Source organism: Herpailurus yagouaroundi, unplaced genomic scaffold (assembly GCF_014898765.1).
Source record: "Herpailurus yagouaroundi ecotype Mexico unplaced genomic scaffold, PumYag 194, whole genome shotgun sequence".
Taxonomy (NCBI): Eukaryota; Metazoa; Chordata; class Mammalia; order Carnivora; family Felidae; genus Herpailurus; species Herpailurus yagouaroundi.
In genome coordinates this window covers 2,960,802-2,974,225 of record NW_024412425.1, presented here as the reverse complement: position 1 = coordinate 2,974,225, position 13,424 = coordinate 2,960,802, and the positions used below count along the sequence as shown (strand labels likewise).

At 39.7% G+C, this 13,424-nt stretch overlaps 1 protein-coding gene across 12 annotated transcripts in view; it reads left to right on the top strand.

The window, feature by feature from the left end:
• The window catches only part of LOC121011357 (zinc finger protein 30 homolog), a 173,586-nt gene that overhangs the window by 40,688 nt on the left and 119,474 nt on the right, over positions 1–13,424 (top strand). For 11 of the 12 annotated variants that reach the window (XM_040445641.1, XM_040445630.1, XM_040445634.1 and 8 more), the window contains 3 exons: positions 4,139–4,224; positions 6,507–6,633; positions 7,928–8,026. In XM_040445641.1, the coding sequence (XP_040301575.1) occupies positions 4,139–4,224; positions 6,507–6,633; positions 7,928–8,026 (312 nt within the window). The remainder of the gene's footprint in view (positions 1–4,138; positions 4,225–6,506; positions 6,634–7,927; positions 8,027–13,424) is intronic. The other variant, XM_040445636.1, reaches the window with a different exon arrangement.

Sequence of the window (13,424 nt, the reverse complement as noted above, 5' to 3'; positions counted from 1 at the left end):
TTTTTTTTTTTTTTTTTTTTTTTTTTTTAGAGAGAGAGAGAGAGAGGACACATGTGCACATGAGCTGGTGGGGCAGAGAGAGAATATCAGGGCTCAGGGCTCAATGCAGGGCTTGATCTCATGACTGTGAGATGAGGACCTGAGCTGAAATCAAGAGTCAGTCACTTAACCAACTGAGTCACCCAGGTACCCCTCATTATTCCTTTTTATCTCAAACTGCCCTCTATGTATTTATTACTTTTTAAAATTTATTTATTTATTTTGAGAGAGAGAGAGAGAGAGAGAGAGAGAGAGAGAGAGAGAGAGAATCCCAAGCCGGTTCTGTGCTGTCAGCATGCAGTCAGACACAGGGTTCAAACTCACCAATTGTGAGATTATGACCTGAGCTGAAATCAAGAGTCAACACTTAACCGACTGAGCCCCCCAGGTACCCTGAACTGCTCTTTCTTTAGCCAGTGGGAGTCCCTTCTGGTCAGTTCCTATGTCTTTTGACATGATCATATAAGAATTGATAGCTTATTTACTTTCTGGCACAAGCTGTCCCAAGTTCACCTTGTACATTTCCTGTGCCAGATCCAAAATGAGCCATCTCTCTAAGGAGTTCTGGTTCCTCTTATGGATCATGGCATATAGAGACTACAGTTTGGATATTAGGAATATTCATTGTCATAGGGCTGTCATTTCTTCTAAGGCTTTTCAGAGGACAAAGCTAATAACTTGTTTTTAATGTATAAACCACAATCATGAATTCATAATCATATTTCCATTTAGACCAATGATAACAAGGTTTTTTTCTATTTGATTTTATAACTTTGTCTCTCCTTTTATACTGACATTCTTGGTTGCTAACAACATTAATATAATTAGTCTGTTTTACCTGAAAATGTACTTATAATGGTGTCAAAACAACAATAGCAACATTACAACTATCAAAATAGGGAATGTTTGTAAATTTATTTTGGTTATCATATTCCCTATATTTAAGGTTCATGTGTTACATTTGGTTATGTCTCTTAATATCTTAATCAAGTATAAATGTTCTCATAACATTTATTCAAAAAATTTTTGTTTTGATATAATATTACACCCCCAAAATAGTAGAATGAATTCTCATATGCCCTTATAGTTTGATTAAATTGTTAACATTAGCTTTTCATTTGCTCTTTCCTTCTACATATGTTCTTTTTTTCTGAACCAGTCGGTATTAATTTTCAGATATCATGTTCCTTTATCCATAAAAATACATCAGTGTATTTTTCTAAGTACAAGGACTACCACTATCATTCAGTTATTAAAATCAGGAAATGTAGCATAGATATAATAATTATTTAATTCAGAATTCATAGAAAAATTTCACTAGTTGTCCCAGTACTGCCCTTTATAGCCTTTTTTCCCTTGATCTGGGATCCATTCCAGAATCACATCTAGGATCAAATATTTCATTTAGTTATCACATCTCTTTAGTCTTATTTAATCTGAAATAATTCCTTGTGTATGCCCATTGGCTCCCTTGTGGATGTTGTTTGTATTTGATCATGCTTTTTTATTTGACTTGGGATTTGAGGATTAAATAAAAGTAATGTTTTATTCTACAAAAGTTATTCACCATGTCTCATAAAAGACAAATTTGGACTTAGCTAACGAATGACTTTATTTATTTATTTATTTAAAAAAATTTTTTTGACATTTATTCATTTTTTGAGAGACAGAGACCGTGTAAGCGGAGGAGGGTCAGAGAGAAAGACACAGAATCAGAAGCAGGCTCCAGACTCTGAGCTTGTTAGCACAGAGCCGGACGTGGGGCTTGAACCCACGAGCTGTGAGATCATGACCTGAGCTGAAGTCACCCCTGGGAATGACTTTATTTAAAGGATCACTGCAGTGAGGGAAGGAAGACTTGTAATTGGGAGAACACTCCAACCATAAGATCTGCAGGCATCTAAAAGGTCAGGCAGAAAAGCATTTTTTTTTTATAAGGAAGATAAAGCCAGAAAGAACTGGGACAAGTGGGGAGTCAGAAGTGTAGATTTTGTTCTCTGAAGCTTGTATCATTGTTAAGAGGGTTGTTTGCATCCTTTGCTGGCTCAGAATACAGGGTAGGCCAAAGTTCAAAGGCCTGAGAGAAGGAGAGAAGCCTGACTAAAGTTTGGTCAAGTAAAGTTATCGGGCATTTTTGTCCAGATTAGTGAGTGGGGTCAAACAGCTCAGCTAGTCATTTATGAGACAAAGAATGGCCATTTGGAGGTTCTGCCTGGCCTTCTCATAGGTTAAAAAAGGGGGGAAGGGTCATCCTCCAGTCTTATCTAAGTCATAGAGGGAAGGGAGGTTCATTTCATTCAGCTGTTTCCTAGTGTATAAAGGATGAGGGGGTATCTCTCATTGTGGCTATGGCTATTTTTCAGGATCATAGTTCTTGGATAAAGTTTAACATTGTGAAACCCACCAATTATGTCAAGGGCTGAGAAGTTAAAACGTTGACTATGTGAATGAAGATCAAGCGACCAGTTAAAAGTTTCTTCTATCTAGTAGAAGTTAAGTTCACTAAAAAGAATTTTTAAGAAATTAATTTTTCGGGGCGCCTGGGTGGCGCAGTCGGTTAAGCGTCCGACTTCAGCCAGGTCACGATCTCGCGGTCCGTGAGTTCGAGTCCCGCGTCAGGCTCTGGGCTGATGGCTCAGAGCCTGGAGCCTGTTTCCGATTCTGTGTCTCCCTCTCTCTCTGCCCCTCCCCCGTTCATGCTATGTCTCTCTCTGTCCCAAAAATAAATAAACGTTGAAAAAAAAATTAAAAAAAAAAAAGAAATTAATTTTTCAATTGTTTTACCTTTTGTTGGAAAAGAATGGTTTTGAATGATATATTACAATTTTAATTACATTGTTTATATTATATACTTTTTTTTTTATTTTTTAAATGTTTTTTTATTTTTGGAGAGAGAGTGAGAGACAGAGCACAAGCAGGTAAGGAGCAGAGAGAGCAGAAGACACAGAATCTGAAGCAAGCTCCAGGCTTGGAGCTGTCAGCACAGAACCCAATGTGGAGCTCAAACTGAGCTCAAACTCTCACAAACTGAGATTGTGACCTGAACTGAAGTTGGATGCTTAACCAACTGAGCCACCCAGGCTCCTCTATATTATATAAACTTATATATATTTATATAAACTTATATATAACTTATATATACTTACATAAATACATATATTACAGTGTATCTGACCTATTAAAATTTCATGCTGGAGGGGGACAACTAGGAAAAAATGTCTAAAATGGCTCCTCAGAGGGGCAATGATAGAAAACAATGTTGGGAAATACTGTTTTAGCCATTTGCACAAATCTATTTTTATGTCTTTCAGGAAGTATTTCAAGTTTTTCTTCCTACAGGTTTTATGCATTTCTTGTCAACCTTAGGCCTAGATACTTCATCCTTTTTGTGGCTTCCTAAGTTCTGTGAGCCATCCTAGCAAAGTATCAAACCTAGGAGGGGACTGTGGGAGCCCCCAATTTATAGCTGAGTGATCAGAAGTACTGGTGGCCAGGGATTTCAGACTGACTTCTGGAATCAGGAGCAGTCTTGTAGGATTGAGCCCTTAAACTGTGGGAGCAAAGCGTCTCACTGTGTGTGTACATGCGGGGGGGAGGGGGGGGGGAGGGGAGGTATCTGGGGAAGCTGATCTCAGGGCTCCCTAGGTATGCCCCTATCCTAAAGATGTGAGATGCCCTGGAAAACTAGTACCCTGTGAGGTCCTATTCAGCATCAGGGGGATTCAGGAGAAGCTTGGCCTGAATTCTTTCTGCTGTACCTGTATTCCATTGGATTTGCAGGAAAGCTAAGATTTTTCCAATCTCCCTCAAAGAGGTAAAATAGGGGTGGCTGAGTGGCTTAGTTGGTTAAGTATCTGACTTCAGTGCAGGTCGTTATCTTGCAGCTCCTGGGTTTGAGCCCCACGTCGGGCTCTGTGCTGACAGTTCAGAGCCTGGAGCCTGTTTCAGGCAGGCTCACTCTCTCTCTCTCTCTCTTAAAAATAAATAAACATTAAAAATAAAAAAAAAAAAAAAGAGGTGAAATAAAGTTAGTGTCAAGGTGCTTATTTTGTGGGCTCTGAGGCACGGTTTATCTCATGGCTTCTGTTTCTCTCTCCAGCCCGGCGTTCTCTGAACTCTGCACATCTCCAGGAAAAGAACCCAGAAAACCAATCAGTCCTGATAGTTCTAGAAAACATGCCCCATGTGAGTTACTATTTCATTTTTCCTTTTTTTTTTTTTTAGATTTTTTTAAAAATTTTTTCGTAATCTCTGCACCAAATGTGAGGCTCAAACTCACAACCCCGAGATTGAATTGCATGCTCTACCGACTGAGCCAGCCAGGGGCCCCTCATTTTTCCTTCTTGAAGTGATGTGTTGTGTGATGTGAACACCAGATTTATTTATCCCCAAATTTTCTGCCTTGGTTAGCTGCCTGAAGGAACCACTCCCAAATTTCTCCCATTCCAGTGGCTAATCCTAGCAAAGAGCTCCATTCTTCTCTAAATGCTTTTCCCCTCACCAGAGAGTGTTTAAGTATTTTTTCAGATCATTCTACATATTTTACATGCAAAGTCTTCTGCCAGGAGTCCTAAGGAAGCAGTATTAAGAGCAGTATTCCTAATACTAATACTCCCCTTAAGAGCAGTATTAGTATAATGGTTTGGTGAGGTAGTTACATGGGACATATGGCAAACTGATCTTCTCTATAGACCTGGGTTTCCCACTTGGAAGTGACAGCATTTCTGCTGGGTGTTCCAAGTCTCAGTGTATGATAAGATTTTCTGCAAGGCTTTTAAGATTGGGTGAGGAACTGAGTCCTGAGAAGGAAGAGATCTTGCCTCTTGCAGTTTCCTGTTGATGCCATGACAAATTACTATAAACTCAGTGACTTAAAACAACATAAGTTTATTATCTTATATTTCTGGAGGTCAGTGTCTGAAATTAGTTTTACAGGCTAAATTTAAGGTGTTGGTAGGTCTGTGTTCTTCTGGAGGCGAATCTATTTCCTTGCATTTTTCCAGCTGCTAGAGGCTGCCACGTTCCTTGGCTTGTGGCTCCCTTCCATTTTTACAGCCAGCAGTCATCATTCTGACCTCTGCTTTCATTATCACATCTCCTTCTCGGCCTCCCTCTACCATTTAATGTTTATTTATTTCTGAGACAGAGCATGAGTGGAGGAGGGGCAGAGAGAGAGGGAGACACAGAATCAGAAGCAGGCTCCAGGCTCTGAGCTGTCAGCACAGAGCCCGACATGGGGCTCGAACCCACAGACCGTGAGATCATGCCCTGAGCCGAAGTCTGACGCTCAACCTACTGAGCCACCCAGGCGCCCCTCCCTCTACCATTTAAAACACTCTTAAGATTACATTGGTTCCAAGCAGATAATCCAGGATAATCTTCCCTTTTAAAGATCCTTAATCACATCTACAAAGTTCCATTTGCATTATAAGGTTACATACTCACAGGTTCCAGAGATTCAGATGTGGACATCTTGGGGAGGGTGTTATTCTATGTACCACAGTCCTCTTACTCAGGAACCAATGAGAGGATGACCAGCAGTCAGGTTTACCTTGGAGTTGGCCAGAATGTGTAAGTGATACCTGAGGCACCTAGATTGGCATCCATAAGCTAGCTGTAGCCTAGGAACACAGAAAGTAGAAATAAAACCTGCCAAATGCCTACTCTCTTGAGAACTGTAGATTCTTAGAGCTCAAAGATGTTGGAGAATTAAATGAAATACTCCCAAATAAGCAGATCATTTCATACATAAAATGGAAACATCATAATATTGTGACTTGAAGAATTCAAATCTTCAAAACATTCTTTTTTAAAAAATATTTATTTATTTTGAGAGAGAGAGTGTGTATGTATGCACAAGCCACGGAGGGACAGAGACAGAGGGAGAGAGAGAATTCCAAGCAGGCTCTGCACAGAGCCCGACTCAGGATTAAATCTCACGAACTGTGAGAGCATAACCTGAGCCAAAATCAAGAGTCAGATGCTTAACTGACTGAACCACCCAGGTGCCTTAATCTTCAAAAAATTCTTAAGTTATATCCAAATTCTATGTTTTAGCCTAGAGATTTGTTAAAAATTGTTTGGAAATATTTCGTTAAATTTGTTTATATTTTTCTTTAAGGGGAGAAGAAAAGGAAAGAACTCATATTTGTTGAGAATTTATTATTTTTTGAGAATCTGAAAAGCTTAATATACTGTATGATTACATATAATATTTCATTTAATTGGAGAACTGCATTCATCTGGCCTTTTGTATTCCTGGACTTTTCTGGATACTAGAATTGTCTTACTATACATTGGAAGTTTTGTCTTTGTTCAGGCACCTAATTTCTTTTAATGTTACAGTGTGTTCAGCCATGGCCTATTTATTGTCATCCCCTTCCTTCACACCCTCCTCTTTCTTTCCTCATTTTACCTCGAAGTCATTGCCATATTTTCACTAACAATAAATGGATTTGTTGTTTCAGTGGTTGGTGACTTTCAGGGATGTGGCCATCGACTTCTCTCTGGAGGAGTGGGAATGCCTTAACTCCACTCAGAGGGATTTGTACAGGGATGTGATGTTGGAGAACTACAGCAACCTGATCTCACTAGGTAAGATCATCTTGTACAGAAAGGTTTGAGTGTTTTGGAGGTAGAAATGTAACCGAACTCAAGGTGCACTAAATTGCACACAAGCCAAGGAAATGTTGAAAGCAAAGAACTTTGTATTACTTGCTACAGAGACAGGGAGATTGGTCTGAATGCACTGTCTCCCTGTGGGATTATTACAGGAAATTTTTATGCAGTGTATCAGGGTGGGGGCAGGGAGTTTGTGTAAGTAAGCACTTTTGGTTCAATTAGCATGTCCAGCATGTCAACATGCCAGTATGTACATCATATGTTCAAAAAATGGTGGAAAACTCTACCCATGATAAGAGATCTTATTTTTTTTTTTAATGTTTATTTATTTATTTTGAGGAGGAGAGAGGGACAGTGAGAGAGGGAGAGAGAGACTCCCAAGCAGGCTGCATGATCAGCATGGAGCCTGACATGGAACTTGATCTCACGACTGCAAGATCATGACCTTAGCTGAAATCAAGACAGATGCTTAACTGACTGAGCCACCCAGGCACCCTAGAGGACATCTTATTATTATAATGAGCTAAGGTAACTTCAGGTCAGCTCAGGGGGGCTTCTGTGCAGGTCCTCAGCTCTATTCTGGCTCAGACTAGCTCACATAAGGAGCTAATGGGCTAGACATACTTAGCAAGGAACTGTCAGGTGAAACACCTATTTAGGTGTCTCCTTGGCTGGAAATATTGATTCTGGAAAACAATTCTGCAAAACAATTATTGATTCTGCTTTTGTCTTTTCCCCTCCTCCCTTCTGCTGATAGCTTTAGGCCCTCTTATTGGAATAACTTCCCCTTTCATTCTAGCTAACAGAAGTAGACAGCTCCACTGTGTACCTTCTTTTGTTTTATATAATTTTTTTTCAATATATGAAATTTATTGTCAAATTCGTTTCCATACAACACCCAATGCTCATTATATAATTGTTTTTAATGTTTATTTATTTTTGAGAGAGACTGAGTGTGAGCGGGGGAGGGGCAGAGAGAGAGTGAGAGACACAGAATCCAAAGCAGGTACTAGGGTCTGAGCTGTCCGCAGAGAGTCCCACACGGGGCTCAAACTCACAAACTGCGAGATCATGACCTGAGCTGAAGTTGGACGCTCAACCGATTGAGCCACCCAGGAGCCCCTCCACTGTGTACCTTCTTATTTCTCATCCTTCAGACCTTCACATATTCCTCTGTCACTTCCTTCAGTGTCTTTGATGACCAGTGGACTGGATTTGAATCTGGGACTCTTATACCATGACCATATCCCATTTCTTTTCTTTTAAGCTGGATGTGCGATCCCTAAACCAGATGTGTTTTCTTTATTGGAGCAAGGGAAGGACCCCTGGATGGTGACAAGAGCCATGACAAGAAGATGGAGCTCAGGTGAATAAAGAGCAAGTCACATAGGAGCAGCTATTGCTCATAATAATACAGCTGGTCTGTGAGGTGGCAACACTTGGAGATGTTTGCATGAAGCTCTCTTCAAAGGCCTGTGGAAAGAAGCCTAAGGTCTCAGCAGGAAGGTGATATCAATATGAGTTGCCAAAGGAACTTCCTTTCCAACTCCCATTTACCATACTTCTTCTCTCATATTCCCCTTTTGTTTTAATGAGGAAGTTACTTTTCATTTCTTCCAAAGATAATCCTTTTATTTATTTTTAATTGAGTTGGTGTCTCTAGCCAGCAAATGTTTATGGAGAGCTTGCTGTGTTCTTAGATTAGGATAATCAGGGATGATCTCCCAGAGGAAGTAATTTTGAACTGAGGCCTGAATGAAATTAGCCATGCAAAAAAAGGGAAGTGTGTGTTCAGTCACATGGGACAGAAGTGTAGAGGCCCTGAGGAGATGCTGAACTTCACTTATTTGAGGATCAGCCTTCTGGCTGCGTGGCTAGAACAAAGTCAGCATGGCTAGAACAAGGAGAGTGAAAGTGGAAATTAGTGATGAGGTCAGAGAAATAGGCAGAGAACAGATCACATAAGACCATGTAGGCCATTGCAAGGAATGTGATTTTATTCTAAGTATAAGGAGCTATTGAAGGGTTTTGTGCAGATGAGTAAGGGATCTTTGTTTACACATCACTATGGGTGCTTATGTAGAATGAGGTTAAGAATGAAAGCAAGAAGGCCAGTTAGAGGACACTAGTTTCAGGAGTCCACTTTAGAGATGATAGTGTCTTGGAATGGGGTCTAATATGTGAAGAAAATGAGAATGGGTTATATCTGATGGTACAATTAATAGGATTTGCTGAAGGATTGGAAATAGAAAGAAGCATCAGAGTTTGGAAGCCTGCAGAAGGAAGTCAAGAGTTATGCATTGGAGATGGCCATTAGATATTCTTGACAGAGAAGTTAGATAAGCATTTGAAAGCCTGCAAGATGGTAGTCAGGACTGAGGGATAAATATAAGGTAAATCTCTGGGTGATGGGGCGAGATGAGAGACTAGGGAAGAAATAAGCCAACAATAAAAACTGTTGTGGGGTAATGACTTAACTCACCAGGCAGTGTTGAGGACCCATTTGAGGAATTCTCAAAAGTACAAATAGAGTTTTAAAATGTATTAGAAGTTTTTTATAATAGTGCCCTAATAATTAGGACAAAGAAGTATGGCTTAAGTTTATATATGTAGAATTATTTCAACAGTATAAAAGTGCAAGAAAAAAAAATCCTGGAAGCAAATATGGGAAAAATGTTAGTTATAAGGGTGGGAGACAAAGGGGGAAAAAGTATTGACAGGAAATACAGACATCTCTTTTGAGAAGTTTTACCAGGAAGGAGTACAGTAAATGGATAGGAGCTACAGGGTGAACCATAGAATCAAAGGAGTTGTTTTGTTTTGATTTTGAAGGAGAGTCTTTAAGGTGGAGATAAATATTGGAGAGATGGTACGAGAGTAAGTGATCTGGAAATATGGGTGGTAGTGGTCAGTAAGGATGGTTACTTGAAATTGAGTTTTGGGTGGTACTGTCCTAATTAGAAATAACAAGGTCTGTTATATCTACTTCAGGGGACGGTAGGTGGAATGAGGTGGAGGAAAACAGTGCTTCTGGGAAGCAGGGTGCTCAACGTTGCAATCAGAGCAAGAGGTGAAGAAAATACATAGAGGGAAGGAGGCTGAGGTTGTGGAGTATTTGCAGAAAGTATATAGTGAGTTCCTGGAGCCCTAGTGGTCAGAGAGTAATAGAACACTGAGTCACAATAAAAGATGTCTAGACCTGGAATGGGATGAGAGGCCTAGTGATGAACAAGGATACAGAAAGCCAGGGCTTTTCAGGAGTATTGGGATACCCAGAGATGCCAAGCATTACAGGATAGGTCTTGGAGTAGTTTCTTTGGGGAGGGTGAGTACTTATTCCTGTCATAAACTAAAGGTAGCGGGACTGTCACATTGAGAGTTTATGGAAGTCAAGACCTCCTAGGAGAATCCAGCATTAAGAGCAGGATGTGGCAGTCTTACCAGCATCCAAAGCTATGGGGGGCCTCCCTTGTAGGCTGCAGTGGGTAGAGTAGCTGTCTTTTTTTTTTATGTTTATGTTTAGTTTAGTTAGTTTGTTTGTTTATTTATTTATTTATTTATTTATTTGAGAGAGCAAGAGAGTGTGGAGAGGTGGGCGGGGGGGGGGGGGGGGAGGGAAGGTAGGAGAAGCAGAGAAAGGAGGAGAGAGATAGAATCCCAAGCAGGTTCCATGCTCAGTGCAGAGCCCAATGTGGGGCTCAGTTTCACTATCATGAGCTCATGAGCTGTGGCTGTCTTACTATAAGAGCGAATTGCAGGTGCAGCATTGCTGGAGTCTGAGATTGGGAAGGACTTTTGAGGAAAAGCAAAGGTATGTGAAAGGATGAGCCCTGAAAGGATGTAAAGCAGTAGGGAGGCCGAGGGTAGAGAGAAAAACATTCTTGGCAGAGGAAATGGTGTCCTGAAGGCCATAGAGCAATGCAGCTTGGTGTAATAGGAGGTATTCAAAGAAGGCCCTTATAGTTGGAGCCTAGTGAGGGAAGGGTGCCAGGTGTGAGTTTGGAGTCTGCCAGGGTCTAGGCCAGGCAGAACCTTAGGGATTATAAAAATGACCTGATAGGTTGTGAACAGCATTTGTTTTTGTTTTTGTTTTTGTTTTGTTTTGGTTTTGTTTTGTTTCTTTTTCTTTTTTTAAAGAATATTTATTTTTGAGAGAGAGAGAGAGAGAAACAGAGTGTGAGTGGGAAAGGGCAGAGAGAGAGGGAGACACAATCTGAAACAGGCTCCAGGCTCTGAGCTGTCAGCACAGAGCCCAAAGCAGGGCTCAAACTCACGAACATCGAGATCATGACCTGAACCAAAGTTGGATGTGCAACTGAATGAGCCACACAGGCGCCCCAGTTTTGTTTTGATTCTTAAATACAATAACATAGAGCAGAAATTTTTTAAAAATATCAGAATGCATCACATGTAGCAGAGGTAAAGATTATTTCAGTTTTGTTTTGATTCTTAAATACAATAACATAGAGCAGAAATTTTTTAAAAATATCAGAATGCATCACATGTAGCAGAGCTAAAGATTATTTCATGACTTGTTTGTTTTATGTTGTGGGTGTGTATTTGACCATAAAATAACATGTATTTCTTATCTCTCATTGAATTTTGTCCCCAAAACATTTGCAAGCTAATGAAGAATCTTAAGTAGGACAGTGACATAATGTGATTTACATATTTAATATATTACTCTTGACTACCAGATGGAGATTAGAAGAAAGGATCTCAGGACACGACTGAGGGGATTATTGTTTTGCTTCAAATGTGTGGTGCTCTCTGGGCTTTCTGAGTGTTGGTAATGGCATTGGGGATAAGGAAACAGATTCAAGAGAGATTTAGAGGATCAATTCAACCAGAGTTGTTGAGGAGGGCAAGTATGAAAGAGGTCTCCCGAAATGACTTCTGCTTTTCAGACGCCATTTTGTCATTTTCAGCCATCACCCCTTTTGTATTTTCTCATTTTTTTCTTCCATTAATTTAACGACAATAAAAAGAACTGTTTAGAGACACCCAGGTGGCTCAGTCGGTTAAGCGTCCAACTTTGGCTCAGGTCATGATCTTTCAATTCGTGAGTTCAAGCCCCATGTCAGGTTCTGTGCTGACAGTTCAGAGCCTGGAGCCTGTTACAGATTCTGTCTCTCCCTCTCTCTCTGCCCCTCCCCTGCTCGTGCTCTGTCTCTCTCTCTCAAAAATAAACAAACATCAAAAAAGAACTATTTAATCATGTTACTATATGTGACATGGAGAGCAGTTTGGGACCTAAACTGGATTCATTTGGTTCCTTACACTGTTCTCTTGATCACCATATTCCAGTTGGGTTCTTACCTAATGTTTTATAAATGATATTGTGCTTCTCTGACAAAGTAAAAAGCCAGGTACTCTCATCCCAGTACATTTTGCTGACATGAGTTGATGTTAAACTGAGCTATGTGGGGTTTTTTGTTTTTGTTGTTGTTTACAATTTCTTTCTGCTTTTCAACAAAAGCATGTTTTCCTTGGATTTCTGACTCATTTCTAAAGACTGTTCAATCTTCAATTTATTGATTTATGTTTATTTCCTTTCTCAACACCATCCTCTATTACACTCTACAGCTTATGTGCATTGTTGTCAGAGATGGTGGCTGCTGTTCCAGTCACATTAGATAGTGTTCTTCTACATATTAAAGTTATATGACAAGTATAGACAATCAGATAAATGAAAGAATAAGATAAAGCATGAACCCAATTCGAGTTTTCAGGGATAGTCTTTCTGAGCAGCTGCCATTTTAGTTAGGACATTTCAGACAAAAAGGAACTGGCCATGCAGAGAGCATTCCTGGCAGATAGAACAGCATGTGAGAGTGTGAAATGGGAAAGGATTTGATACGTTCCAAAAACTTCAATAAAGCCAGTAAGGCTAGAGCATTGTTCCTGGAGATAGTGGTGGTTCAAAATGAGGTGAAAAAAGTAATCAAGAAATGGATCATGCAGGGGCTTTTAGGCTTTGAACAGAAATTTGGATTTTATTTGAAGTACAAAGGGGTAAACCATTGAAAGGTTTTAAGCAGTATTCTCAATTTTTTTTTTTTTATATCAGAAGCATCTGGGGAAATGAAAAATGAAAGAAAATTTGTATTTTTAAAGTTGCTGACAAATACTGAGTGTCCAGTAATGGCTCTAGGTACTAGAAATAAAGCAGAGAATGAAACAAAGTCATTGCTTTGATTAAGCATGGGCAGACAGACAAGGCACAAACTTTAAAACTAGTATATCCATTAGTGATAAATGCAATATAGGTGCATTTCTATATTGGGTGTTTTGATAATGTGTCATTTGAATGGAAAACTGAAATGAGAGAGCAAACCATGCAGGTATCTGGGAAAAGAGCATTCCAAAAGGTAAACACGGAGGTATACACTTGGTATTTTTGAACAGCAAGGAAGCCATTGTGGTGAGAACAAAATGAATAATTAGGAGTGGTAAGAGATGACATCAGAAAAGTGGCCAAGGGCAAACTCATGTAGAGTCTGTGGACCATAGTAAGGTCTTGTGAGCCATAATAAGTAAGAACTTAGGATATTATTCTAAGATGGTAAACTCAGAAGATTTTTATATGGGAATAAGTTGATATGAATTACATTGTAAATGAATTCCTCTGGCTGCTGTGTGAAGAACAGATTGCAGGGACAATTGCAAGTGGCTTGGCCTAGAGTGATAGTAGTGGATGTGGTCGTACTTGATAAAAAAATTTTGATGTTTATTTATTTTTGAGAGAGAGAGAGACAGAGTGT